At 40.1% G+C, this 14,464-nt stretch overlaps 2 protein-coding genes across 3 annotated transcripts in view; both read left to right on the top strand.

Moving 5' to 3' along the window:
- LOC111657162 (nck-associated protein 5-like) overlaps window positions 1–4,054 on the top strand; it is a 73,100-nt gene extending 69,046 nt beyond the window's left edge. For both annotated transcript variants that reach the window (XM_023409219.2, XM_023409218.2), the window contains one exon: window positions 1,298–4,054. In XM_023409219.2, coding sequence (XP_023264987.1) covers window positions 1,298–1,326 — 29 coding nt within the window. In that variant the 3' untranslated portion in view covers window positions 1,327–4,054. The remainder of the gene's footprint in view (window positions 1–1,297) is intronic.
- Window positions 4,055–9,487: 5,433 nt separating this feature from the next.
- Window positions 9,488–14,224, top strand: LOC147818959 (uncharacterized). Its single transcript, XM_087174804.1, has 3 exons — window positions 9,488–9,512; window positions 10,827–11,012; window positions 12,804–14,224. Exons 1-3 carry the CDS (start codon window positions 9,488–9,490, stop codon window positions 13,133–13,135), a joined length of 543 nt encoding a protein of 180 aa, XP_087030930.1. The 3' UTR covers window positions 13,136–14,224.
- The last annotated feature ends 240 nt before the right edge of the window (window positions 14,225–14,464 follow it).

A 14,464-nucleotide genomic window follows, 5' to 3' on the forward strand; every position in this document is an offset into this window, starting at 1 on the left:
GCGTATATGAATTAAATATACTGTATATCTTTAACATACTGTATATGGTTGCAACATGTTATACCCTTTCAAGTCATCATATAGATATGTTTAATATATACAAATTCTACTATAGTTACTTCATAAATAAACCAATATATTCATATATCCAGAGGATGTATGTATGTGATAATAATATATCCCCTTATAGGTGACATATGTGCTAACATCACTCTTGATATAGGGACATATATGTCATATATTACATTTTTGTTTGGGTTGTTTGTTGAAAGTATGATGAAGTGATAGGTTTCATCATTTGCAGCAGTTCAGTTTTTGTTCATTGAATATTAAGATAAATGTAGAATCTGTTTCCAGTAGCTTTATCAAACATGTTCAAACTCTGCCTTTCAAAACTCTCACTGTAGCTGGTTGGTATAAAGGTGAAGAAAAGTGCAACAAATTTCACTTCACATTTTCTCAGAACTGCACTTCAAATGATTTAGTTAACTTTAAAAACTCATCTCCATCCCCACGGAGCAGAAAGCAAAACGTAATGTTGGTGACTAAACACATGACTAACACAAGTTTGCCAAACATCATTTGCATCTTACTACAGTACATTAACACTGGTATTTACAACGAGTGTGTGTGTGTGTGTGTGTGTGTGTGTGTGTGTGTGTGTGTGTGGGTCTGAAGCTGCATGTGAGCCACCACGACACACACCCTCAAACTGCACATAATAATACTGTCCTTCCTTGCCTAGTGATTTTATTTATACCTTTTGCAAGTGTTTAATAAATACAAACGTTTAATAATCTATACAGCCTAATAAAACATTTACTGTATTCGCTCAGTGACCATCTATACACCATGAATCCGACCTGGTGTCATTTTAACTTTTGCAGGAAAGTGATGTAACTTTACATCGACATACAGGGAGGGAGATTTCAGTGAATATCATCTCTGCCCAGTGCAATCAAATCACAAACTGTGTTTCAATTTACACTTAAACCAAGTTGCTCCTATGAGTGAGGCTGATACATGTTGAGTTTACTTCCAACAACACTTCAATACTATTATAATCATCATACACTGTCATCTCAGTGAAAAAAGTTAATGACTTCCTGGCTCATATGTGGAGGAATTGTATTGCAAGATGAACAATTTCCGGGAAAATTCTCTATTCGGGATCGCTTCTGAATTATCTTCAACACCACTTTCCAAATGCATTATACAAACCATTTATAAGAGTATGTTACTGTACTGCCACAGTGCAGCAGCGTCTCACTCTGCTCTACATCTTCTTCCATTTCAGAGTTTCTGAAGCTGAGTGACTCAACCTGAAGCGAGGAATCGAGCAATCAGTTGGATTTATCTCTCTAACTCACATGGACGATCCCTAAATCCCCCAGTCTGGAGACTGTGTCTGTGACTGAGGATGAAACGCTCAGAACTGGACAGCAAGTGAGCTTGGCATTGTAGGCTTCCACCTGTGCTCGGTGCAGTGTTGAGATACTCAGTAGCCTCTCAGATGTTGTAATGAACCCTCTGGCAGCCATTTTGGAGGTCTGCAGCTCATTGGCATCAGCTGTGAGCCCCTGATATTCACTGTACAACTCTGCCCATAGACATGGTTAACTTCTCTGCTGTTTTCTTTTCCTTTCAGAACAAACTATTTCACAAAACCTTGTCTTCTAATAGCAGGTTAGCTCCTGTAACACTATCACAGCTACTGGTTATCATCACCATCTTGTAAACACATCTGAGCTCCTGTTTCAACTGGAACACCCGCTGGAAAGTCGTCGGAACGCCACCTCAAAATCCAACATGGCTGCTCTGAGCATCAACAGAAGTGAAAGCTGTAGTAATATACTGCTCATTAGCAGTTCTGTGTTATTTGAGTAAATCAATTGGCCATGTTGCCATGGTGTTTGTACACTCAAAATATCACGTAATGCCTTGTTATTAACTGGTATTGCTAACAACAACAACAACAACAACAACAACAACAAGCTTCTGACTTGTCGTACTGGAACGCAGTCAACTCAGGTCCGACCTGTGAGCTAACGCAGAATTACCGTGCTGATTGTACCACCACAACGATGAGCCAGAAGAACCTCTTTGATTTCAGCACTACAAGTGACCACTTCCACATAATAGCATCACTTGACTCATCTTATTGATTAATTTATGATTAATGCAGGGTTAAACATTGAAATAACTTTTCACAAGCACAACCAGTTCGCTACCAGACCTCCATGATGGCACCAGCTGTGGTCACTACTGGAGATTAGTGACGCAAATGCGAGACCTCCACTACAATCTTGCAGAACAAAGATTATGTAGCTCGTTCATTTACATTTTCAGGCCGTGTGCAAACATTTTAATAAATGTTTATTTGGAGATCTAATTCTGCTTTAGATCTAATATAATAATTATGTCGCTAATATATTTTTGAGTGAAGCAACAGATGGAACCTTATAATCTCAAGATTACAAACTCCTGAAAATAATACCTTATGTACAGCACTTACTACTGATTGCCATTCATGAGCTCTATACCTGACTGATTAATGTGACTCTTTAAAGTGTGCACTAACTTTTTTTTATTGTCACGGTGTTAATATCAACTTGCATGCACCCCCCCTGGAAATGCATCATATGAATCTGATATCCGTCATCAAGTCCATCAGAGTTTCTTCCCAAGAGGTGGAAAATACTGAAATGTGAAACTGTTGAGTATTTATGAAATATCACACATAATCTGCCACTGCTTTGTCAGCATAGTGAGACTCAATTTCACAACTGCAGTTATTTTAAACAGTTTTAAAATAGTGAACATCTCTTGAAATGAAACTCTTCATATGTGAATTGCATCTCCTTCTTCTTCCTCGTCTTCTTCTATTTCTTCTTCTTCTTCTTTTCTTTTCTTTGCATTTTTCCACAGTTATGACATCAAGACAAAGCAGTGAGTTTTGCATGTAACCTTAGTTATAAAGCACCTAGTAGGCACATAGTGGACATTGTCGTGCTAGCTCAGGGAAAATACCATTTATTGTCTCTGATAGATGCTGTGGATTAACATGTGCGACCGTCTCATTGCAGCCAGTGAACACACCAGATTATCTCACTGTAGCGTTTTAAGGATATTTACCTGTCTTCTTGTCTGTTTTTGTCTGTACAGTTAAGCTGTAAGATATCACACTGCGGTTGCTCAGTTTCTCTCTCTCTCTCTCTCTCTATTATGTATGCTGTGTCCTTTATAGTAATGTTTTTGGTGTCATGAATGCATCCTCACATATTTGACAGTCTTTTAGCTGCTTGGCGACGTCCCCCTCCCCCTCACAACTTTCATATGTAGATATTTGCCAAAATGCATATTGCCAAACACTGCTCTGATCACACAATCACATATACAGAAAAATGAATGCAACTGAAACTACATATCAGACTTGTCATGCTGACTATAGCCATATTCTTTTGAAACACTAGAGACATGTGATGTAGAACTATAAAGAACTGTAACCTTGCACAATACCATTAGTCATGTCATCTTGCTGTATTTACTCTTCTTTAAATCTTTGCTCACTTGCTACATGTATATGTGAGGTAATATTTGTAAAATTGCAGCAGTGTTTATGCCAATAGCAACACGCAGGTATAAAATATGTAGCTAGCTTACGCGGGTGAAACGAGGTGTTAACGGATCAGGGAACAGATTGGCTGTATTGATACGGGTAGGTGGAGCATGGTGTCTGTGTTTTTAAAAATGGCTCGCATAACGAAGAGCGTCACTCTCACAAGAGTATTGTATTTTTCTAACATTTACTCTAATGCCCTGTATTTGTACTCAGCACTGAAAAGTGTAATTTACCATTTATTGCACATATTGTTACTCACTATTACAGTAATTCTCCCTCTAAATGTTTTTTTTTTTCAGAACCCAATAATAACAGTGATGTTCTCGTGTGACAGTCACCTTAGCAGTACGAATTGAGAATTGTATATTACTGATATTCTTTCATTTATGTCAAAGAAGAAAGAAAAAATAAACTATTTCAATACTTACAGTACATGAAGCATGTTGCATTGTGGTTTGTCCTATTTGATTGAATGAATGCGGTTTTAAAAAGCTGCAGGTGTTATTATATGTTAACAGGCGGAGACAGTCTCCTCTCAGTCTGAGTGTCCACTCTAGGCTCAAACCATAGAGTGTATATAAAGATGAACGTAACCCCTGTGATGTCACCCACAGGTTTCTGAAGAGCAGTTTTGAAGGTCAGAGTGGGCTGCTTCACCATTGCCATCTTGGCAGTGTCTGACTCCGCCCCTAACTCTTGACTAATCCAAAAATGGGCATAGAGGAGGGGCTTGTGTGGAGCCGAGACTTTGGTGCATGTCGGGTTGTGGCAAACATAGGCTCACCCACCTGTCACTCAAAGCGGTCACACCTTCAATTCTCCATAAGGTGAGTTATATAAACAGTCGTCATGAAGGAGGAAATTAACTACAGACACCAAAACAGTTTTAGTACCAGGCTGTAAACATGTTTATTTCTGCTGTAAAGTTGGACATTTTAACATGGGAGTCTATGGGGATTGATTCACTGTTGGAGCCAGACTCTAGTGGTCATTAGAGGAACTGCAGGTTTTGGTTCTTCAGCGTTGACTTCATTTTTCAGCCCTGGAGTTTGCTGCTTGGCTCAAACCCAATCTCTGAGCTTGTCAGTATGAAAGATGGAAGCACCACAGAGGCATCTTAAAATGAACAGTGTTACTTCTGTGACAACAACAAATGATTTTTTTTGTTAAAATAAAAAAAATAAATCATAAAATAAACAATTAGCAGAATACCAACCAACAATTCATGAGCACCGGACCAGAACTGTGCTTACTGGAAGCAAAACTCCTGCTGGGCTGAGCTGACAGTGCTGTCAGATGAAACGCTAATGAAGAATGACATCCGTGTACTTCTAAAATCATACAGTGAGACATATATACAACACATGAATAGTAATGTGTGTGGTTGCTCAGGCACCTTTAGACTCATATAAATAACAGTCACATACAAATTCTGTTCACATGCAGTCATTCTGTATTAGCAAGTTGTGTTTAGTGCCAATGCAGGAACTGCTCTGAGGTTAATATAGTGAACAAAACAGTAATGACATAGAGGTTTGAGTGTGTGTATAAGCCTGGCTTCACTGCTCGTGTCTTGTGGTTATCATCTGTCCATAACACTAACCACAATCTTTCCTTAAAGGCACAGGATATCTGGGGAATCATATCTATTGATCTGCTGCCCAGAGGTAGATGAGGAGTAATCTGTCAGTTAGACGTGAAGCTGGAGTCAGGAGTTAGTTTAGCTTAGCAAAAACACTGGAGGCAAGTGGAAACAGCTAGTCTTGGTCTGTTTAAAGGTAAAATAAAATCTATCTGTTGACACCTGTAAAGTTCATGTGTTAACATGTTATATCGTCATACAAAAACCAAAGTGGAAAAACAACAAGTTCAGTTTTATGTATGGATTGTATGGATTAAACAAACGAGATAACATAATATTCTAATGAGCAAGGATAACTGTTTCCACCTGCTTCAAGTTTTTATACCAAGCTGTCTCCTGGCAGATAAATGTGTAATATATTCACTTTTCAGAAATAAAATGAGTAGTTTTCCAAAATATATAACTAAAACAAGTGGTTTTGATTCATCTTTCATTCATTCATTAGCTTTACCGCTTATCCTTTTAGAGTCGCAGGGGGGCTGGAGCCAATCCCAGCTGGCATTGGGTGAGGGTGTACACTCTGGACAGGTCGCTGGTCGATCACAGGGCTGACATATAGAGACAAACAACCATTCACACCCACGGGCAATTTAGAGTCCCTCATGTCTTCGGATTGTAGGAGGAAGTGTAGAAGGAAGGAAACCCACACACTCACAAGCAAACACACACAGAAAGCCCCCAGCCCGTTGAAGGCTCCAACCCAGAACCATGTTGTTGTGAGGCGACAGTGTTTACCACTGTTGATCTTTGGTTAATCTCAATTGTTACACTTATTATAATCACACTGAAACCATACTTCAGTGGCCATGTGCATAAAAGGATTACCCAACTGAAAAACACACACGGTTAAAAAAAAAAAAAACAGTCTGGATTCTTTTCTTCACAGTCACTTGACGTGTTTCTATGGTTTTGAAAATTCTATGCATATTATTCAATACGGCTGGCATAAAAAAAGGCAGGAAACGAGCTTGAATATTAAAACGCCACACTTGCAGCCAGAGGAGCGTTTGTCCTGCTCTGGCCCTGGGAAACATTTGGGCTTTCGAGGTCTCGGGCCATCTGGTCTGACCTAATCCCTGAATTCAAAACCGTCTTGAACCCAGCATTTACTGGGTTCCAGGCTCCAGGATCCAGGATCCAGGCTCCAGGCTCCAGGCTGAGGTCTGTGAGTTAAACTGAGCTAGAGAACTGCTCACAATTACCTATATACCACTCCATCGCTCTCCTTCATTTGCCTCAGTTTACCTCTATTTACATTCTCACTGTATCTATAAACATGAATGTTTATAGATACAGAGTACTGTGTTGTGTTGGGTTCTCATTACAGGGCCACCCCGCCAGATCTGTGAAGGTCACTTCATTAAGTCCAGACTATAGTGAATGTATAGAAAAACATCATCTTTGATCACGACAGGGAAACGTTTAAATACTGGACTTAACTGCAAATCAGGGAAGCAAACTGCCTCTCAGGAAGTATGAAGGTTCCTGTAACCTTGTTCCATTGCCGCTGTCAGAGTCAATGCATTACTCACTTACTGACTGTCTTTGACGTGATGGCTGCCTTTTTGATTTATAGCCACTAATTAGATAACATTTTCCAAAGACAACAAACTTATAAATTGAGTACATTTTGGCCATTTAGTTCAAAAAGCTTTAATTCCGCTTTTAAGATGCTTGGCACACTGTGTATGCAGAGGGGTTGTTTTTTTCCTGATCTGATGGTCAGTCATCATTGATTAGTGTTGCTGTTTAAAAGAGCTCTATGCATAATGGCTCCCAGTGTGCCATCAGTCATGTTATGACACAGAAGCTGCTGCAGAATGAAAGTACAGCTGCTGCACATTTGGCTAAACTCTCCTAAATATTCCACTTATTTCTTCTGCTACTTCTAATGCAGAAAAAAAAACATTATATGATGAATTTCAAGCAACCAGGAACATTTCTCCTCTAAAATACTGGACCATCTTTTAATCAAGTGACAGCCTCAGTAGCTGCCCATTATGTCTTTTACTTTCACACGAGCAAGGTTTCACTTAATTATCTTCCTGGACGTCTCATTTCAGGGTAAAAAGCTCCTCAGCTGCCAGTGTAAATCTTCTCATCGCCTAAAATGCAATGTAAATGACCATTAGTTAATTTAGCTAATTTAAAGTTCCGCCAAAGTAGAGATTCATAATATTTAATTGTGTCTTAATGTGTAATTATCCAAGTTCCAATTAAGCTGATTAGCACAGTAAATCACAAACAACTTCAGCACAGCTTCTTGATTCAGCGCTGACACACTGTTTCATCCACTAATTAAAACAGGTTGATCGTGACAACTCCGAACAAAACTGCTGGAGTTTAGACAGAGGATCGAAACAGACTAAAATCTGCCTCTCTTGAGACCAGTAAACAATGGCAAAGCATAACACCACCCTCCTTTGCTGCACATCAGCAGGTTGCACTCATCTGGGGTTGTTTTTTTTCTGCACTGAAATCCTCTTACTCCTTATGCAGCAGGGTGCTGGTAGGTGTAGTGAGGCATATACACTATAAATTAGTTTGGGGTCTGGTTAAGGACAGGCTGATATGGTGTCTGGCTCAGCACTGAGGGCCATAGTTTTGAAGCAGAGTTGAGCTGGAATTGTTCAGCCATTTTCTTTTTTTTTTTTAGCCCTGTATAAAATAATAGTCCACACTGTGCAGCGCTGAAGAGATTAATCCATCTTTTGAATTCGTGAAAGAGTTTCCAACCACTGTTCACCCACCAAGTGTTGCAGAAAGTGTTATTTTTGAAATACCTTTGAAAAGTGCTTCATTTCCCAAAGCCTTTATCAGCAGGGCTTTTGTGCCACGCTACCACACACTGAACCAGACACCGCTGTGCCTCTCTATTTAGCTCACTTTACTTAACCCCCCCATAACTTAGGATGCATTTCACTGCCTGCAATATTTTCCTCACACGTGTTGTTTTAACTCTTGTTTTATGATTTGTTCATTAAAAGGTATTGGTCCCATGACGAAAGTTTGGTTGAATCGTCCCTTTTGTTTCCATTGAGGGCACAGGACAATGAAACTTATGACTCGGAAACAAACAGCAGCAGTTTGAAAGAGTTTTACTAACTTTTGGGCAACAAGAAAAAATCATACATGATCTGGTTGAAGAACCTTACGTGGGCTGTGACAAATAAAAAGAGAAATAAAACCTTCACCTGGGCCATATGAGCTCAGACCCTTTGCCAGTGTAGTCTCAATTAAAACACTTGCATTCCTCTGAGTTCAATGTGATGTAAGTTTTTATTGCAAATAAACACAGCAACAGAACCAGTTCAACCCGGAACAAACTGAACTGTCTCAGTTGTGGGCTCATTTTTATTTCATATCTCCTGTTGTGGACTTAATTCTAGGAATCCTCCTACTGTTACACTTTACCTGACCTTCATACCATGACACTATTGTTTGGAACTTTCCATCTCAGCCAAATATAATTGTGTCTGATATTCCTTAGTTGGAAATATAACAAAAGGTTGGTTATCACACGTTCCAGTGCCACTACTTTCTATATTCAATTATTTCCTGGTGTGTGTTTAAGATTACAGAAAAAAAAAACCTATCACATTTCATTGTATTTTTAACATAGCAAGATAGGTAATTATACTTTAATCAAAATTATAACAAATGGTTACATGTGATAATTGGAAGGCTATATTTGAGCAAATAAGTTAAACATTACATAAGCACTCATGAGTAATTAAAACAAACATGCTGAGTTCAAAATATTTCCCACAGTAGGATTAGGCAACAAAACCCTTGATTCATTTTAGAAAAAGATCATGGTTAATAAGAACATGAACTGCAGGTCAGTGACAGGAAAAAACCTCCAGGCCCCTTCGCAAAAGTTAGACATTCACCCGACCAACAACCCTGCCTCCACCCTTACTTTCCACTGTTGAAAGGAGCTATTTGTAAGTTTTGCTAGTGCTACATAACTAACATTAGCATTAACAGTTGTTTACTTAGCAGTATAAGAAATGTTGCATCAATTCAGCATCAAACTTCATTCCTTTACTCACCAAGATCTGTCTCCAGAGGTGGAAAGCAACTCTCTTGTTTTGTTTCTCTTTGTATAACTTATTTTCTTCTACTGAAGTAAGTTGCCTTTACATTTTCCGATACTGAGTCACTGTAGCGTCCAGTCTGCTCTGAAGACGTAGACGACCTCTTGTCTTGTAGACGCAACGATGGTTGAAGCTCTTGTCAAGACTGGTAAGTAAAAAGCAGTTAATGGTATCGCTAGCTATATAGCAATAGCAAAATTTACAGATAGCTTCTTTAATCCAGATAGTACTTTCTGCTTTGGCACTAAACAGTGTCACCGGAGACAAGCATTAAATATGGACTTAATTTCCAGTAACTGGGACAGTGATATCTTTTTTTTGGTCAAAATATGTTGGCGCCAACATAACAAACACAGTAGAGAGGTCACGTTCAATGACTTGAATTAGCTAAGGTGACGCCAAGCAGCTAGACACCGAATGGCTCACCAACTGTGACAGCACCCATCTGTCACTCAAAGAGGCCACACCCTCAATTATGCAGAACTTTAAGCCTTAATAAAATGTGAACAGGTGAGTTATATAAACAGTTGTCATGAAGGAGGAAATTAGTTCTAGAGACCAAAACTGTTTTTTGTAAAAGGCTGTAAACATCTTTCTGCTGTAAAGTTGGACATTTTAACATGGGAGTCTATGGGGACTGACTCACTGTTGGAGCCAGACTCTAGTGGTCATTAGAGGAACTGCAGGTTTTGTCACTTCAGTGCTGACTTCATTTTTGGGCCCTTGAGGTTGCCAAGAACAAGCGCACTGTGGTTTATTTTTAGTGAGTCCTGGTGGTTTTTAACTGGCCGAATAAAACTTATGCTGCATAACATATCACAATAACTTCAGGCTTTAAGGTTTGATTTAGCTTCCCACACCCTCTGGTGCCTGTACGTGACCTCTGACCTATGTTCAGGAGCAATGAATGAAAAAGAATCCTTTCATTTTATAATCACAGAAGAGGATTGATGCTATTATCTTTAACAGATTCTATCTATTGGGTGACTGTGTGAAATGGAGATAAAAACTGAGGGATGGTAATAAACTGATTTTTAGCCCTGGGATAAATAAAATTAACTGGGGAGGTCTTTTTGGAGGTCACAGCACTAAATCTGTACTGTTAGTTTATGGTCTAATTTCTGCTTAATGATGAGCTATGAACAAAGCAAATTAAGATTCTGGAGTTGTTTGGCTCAGTGAGAAGGAACACGGGCTTCTCTGACATTATTCCTGTCTGTTAGATAATTTTTGACACTTCATGAAACTTAATTGATCCCAGAGGTGAAATCAGCTCCTTGCAGCAGCAGCAAATGTTGTCTAATGGGATGCACAGATATAATATACTGTATGTCCATAGTCATTATATAGTTTAATATAGAGGACAATAACAGGTTGAAGAAGGTATTTCTGAACACACACCTTTTGATCACATGGTACACAAGTCGTGCAGACGTGTACGCGCACGTGTGAGCGCGCGCAGCAGCGGATAAGATATGTGAGGCATCGCAGGAGGTGTCAGGCTCACCATGCCAGGCTGCCAGCTGCTCTGTCTCTGCGCCTCCGAGCCGGCGAACATCCGCCTCCCATGTTTCTGCTCAGAGTTGCACTAAGCGGACGATGCGGCTGTTCACGGTCTCAACTTTGCTCCTGTTCTTCCTCAGCTCAGGTATGGTCACGCAGCTTTTCTCTGTCGCCACTTCACGGGATTTAAAGCGGCTGTTTGACTATGGTTAAACAGCAAAACTTCCAAACTGGCTTTTTTTTTTCTTTTCTTTTGTCTTTGAGGGAGGAGCGCAAGGGCCTGGTGGAGGGGTGGTGTTCAGGTTTGGGTAAATAGTAAAGTGGGAAACGCAGCGCGCACAGGAGGAGTCCGCGCAAACCTAACGTTGTCTTTCTTTAAAGTTGAGCAGTTTCTGAATTGTTCTCGTCATTATGATGACGGAAAACTCAAATGTCTATTTAGCCGACTTAAATTAAAGAGCCGTTCTTTATTTGCCATTTAGAAATTTTAGTCTCCAAAGCTGGTTGTGCCTCTGCGCTCCGGTGCGTCTATAACGAACCTGGTAAGTTTTGATGGAGACTGCTGATCAACAGTGTAGAGCCCAGTCTCACTCCACTTTGAAACTGTGAAATATCTCCCTGTTCATAGTCTCCTATAACATTACGCAGCAATCACAGTGAAACGGTGCGTTTTCCTTTTTCTGCCAAGGATGCGATTGATTTTTATCAGTCTCTGGCAGTGATGGAGAAGTATTCACACCCTTCAGTGAAAGAACCAATTCAACTATGAAGAAATAATCTATTACAAATAAGAGAGAGTTTTGAATTCAAATATTTGCATGAGTGAAATTCTACATGAAATGTCGAAGTACCAATTATGCAAACTGACCTTTCCAGAGTGATTCAGTATTATTATACAATCATGTATTAGATTATTGGATTGTTATTATTAGGACATTAATGTAAATGTAATGTTGACGTTGTAGCTGGTTAAGGTGGAACTGAGTGTAACTGCTTTATATTGTGTTGGGTAGATTAATGATATAAATGCATCATATTTTATGAGCTGATCATATATTTTGGATGAAAATTGTATCTGCAGTGTAACTAAATAAATGTGGTGCAGTAAAAAATTGCAGTGAAGTGCAGTGGAGTTTATAATAAACATACAATGGAAATGCATGAGTAAAGTAGCAGTTCTTCAAATGTAGTAGTAAATGTACTTAGTTACCTCCCACACTGTAAATTGCACTTGAAATCTATAAAGTGGGAAGTGAATTTTATACTGTATCATCTATTAAAAGGTGAAAATGTCTCAGTTTTGAGAATATTGAATTCACTGCACATAGAATAATGACTATACTGTAAATACTCTATGTGCTATAATTTAGCAATATCAACCCGGTGCTACATTAAAAGCCGAAACATTTCAAATGCTACTATAATGACGCATATCTGTCACGACCTGTCATCATCTCACATGACCTGAGGGCAACTCTCTACCGCTCTAAATAACACTTAACAGAGCGAGTTCACTGTAAACACGCCATCTTCACAGCAGAGGTGGTGAAATATCAACTATCCTGAACCCAACTAGAACCAGACATGATGAAATGCTGCAACAACATGCTGGTAAGATAAATGTACCACCAGCTTAAATTCAACTGAATAATTGAAGACATCTGTCGCATCAATTTGAAACGGTCAGAGCAGAAGAGACCAGAATATTCACCAAAATAAAACTGGACTTCACTTTGAGATCAAACTTTCCCATGAATTCTTTATTTATGACAATTGAGGAAATAAATAACTGAGGATGTAAATGAGAAATGAGCAAGTGATATGAACCTGGTGAAAATGATATAATGAAAATAGATGGATTCAATAACTGATTGTTTGTGTGTGTGTGTGCGTGTGTGTGTGTGTGTGTGTGTGTGTGTGTGTGTGTGTGTTGCAGGGCTGGCTCTGCAGATTCAGTGCTACCAGTGTGAGGAGATGACACACGACTGCTCCACCCCAGAGTTCATCGTCAACTGCACTGTGAATGTGCAGGACATGTGCCAGAAGGAGGTTCTGGTGAAGGATGACGGTAAGTTGCTCTACTGTTTTTTTGTTTTGTTTTTTTTTGTTTTTTACCCCCGTCAGAAATATTTTTCCATTTCTGCTTATATTTCTGTCAGTGTATTTCAGAGCAGAGCAGGTTTCATTGAAATCTGGACAGATTGGCCTCAATCCAAGGACAGTGGATTAGATTTTGGTTGTGATGTGGAGCCGGGATTTCAACCTTGAATCACAAGAGACTCGGAATCTGAGGAGTGGTCTTTAATCTTTGGCATGAAATCAAAAACTGCTGAAAACCGAGGTGAAGGAAACTGATCTGTGTCACACTCCTCTTGTCGTTCACAAGCAGGATTAGTTTGTGTGTAACTTTCAGTCAGCTCTGTTTTCTGAAGCCGGGGAAATGGACGCCGACTGTGTTGCTTGGCATGTTTGAAGTGTCTTTTAAATACAAGCACAACACACAGACACAGAGAGCTCTCCGGCGCACTCAGCCAGCAGCCAGAAGGCTCTTCGCTGTGAGCAGGAATCACAGCGATCTGAGGTCAGCAGAGACGGGCCCTTCACAGCTCTGCAACTATCATTAGAGGATGAAAGTCTGAGCTGTAGGTCAGTATTTGAAGCCGTCACGGATATAAACTATTCCACTTTCATCGGAGTAGAAAATATTTCAGCTCGTGCTGTGCAGCATGGACAATGACGGGTGTGTGCGTCACTTTCCAAGGACCTCAAATGCTGGATATTGTTGTTCAACATGGTAGAGCCTGATAACTTAATGCAGATATCTTGGTATGTTGGCGAGTGAGTAATTGAGGTAATTTCAGAGTGTTTCCATCCACATCTTCAATTTCTGCATTTAAAAATGAGGAGTGAAAAAAAAAAAAAAAAAGTCTACTTATCGCAAAAAAGTTTTTGTGCTTATCTGAGGTGGTCGGTGTGCTTCATTTGGGCGGGTGAAAAAGCTGTCCGTCAAACTGTGGTGTGGTTTGCTGATGGCCTTTAGTGTGGAGCTGAACCCACAGAGCAGAACACAGGATGGCGGTAAAGCAAGTCTGTATTATAAATGTTGATTGTGGGGAATAAGGCTGGTGACGGCGATGGTGGCGAGACACTGTAGATAGTATGGCAGATGATGGCGGAGTTCGGGCACACAGACAGAATGCATTAGAGCTGGGCAGGCTGGTGAGGCAAACAGACAGGAATCCAAGCAGGTGGGACTGAGGCTGGGCTGAGCGCGGCAGACGGGGGGGGGGTTGTAGATGGAAGGATCTGGTGCACAGGGAAACAAACAGGATTACCAAAAAAAAAAAAAGAGCAACAAGTTTGCAGCAGCGTTTGGCCGTAGCGTTTACACCACTTGACGTGACGGAACGATCTGGCCAAGAATGGTGAGCTGTGACCGGTCCTTTGTACTGCAGCAGGCTGTGCAGATGATTGTATGATGAGAAGCAGGTGAGTATGGAGACTGGAGGGAGCAGGAACCAGGAAGCCACGCCCAGCTGACACACACACACACACACACACACACACATACACACACACATACACAACACACACACA

The sequence above is a fragment of the Seriola lalandi genome, unplaced genomic scaffold (assembly GCF_002814215.2).
Source record: "Seriola lalandi dorsalis isolate HSWRI2012SDOR001 ecotype SW California unplaced genomic scaffold, Sedor1 jcf7180002054385, whole genome shotgun sequence".
Taxonomy (NCBI): domain Eukaryota; kingdom Metazoa; phylum Chordata; class Actinopteri; order Carangiformes; family Carangidae; genus Seriola; species Seriola lalandi.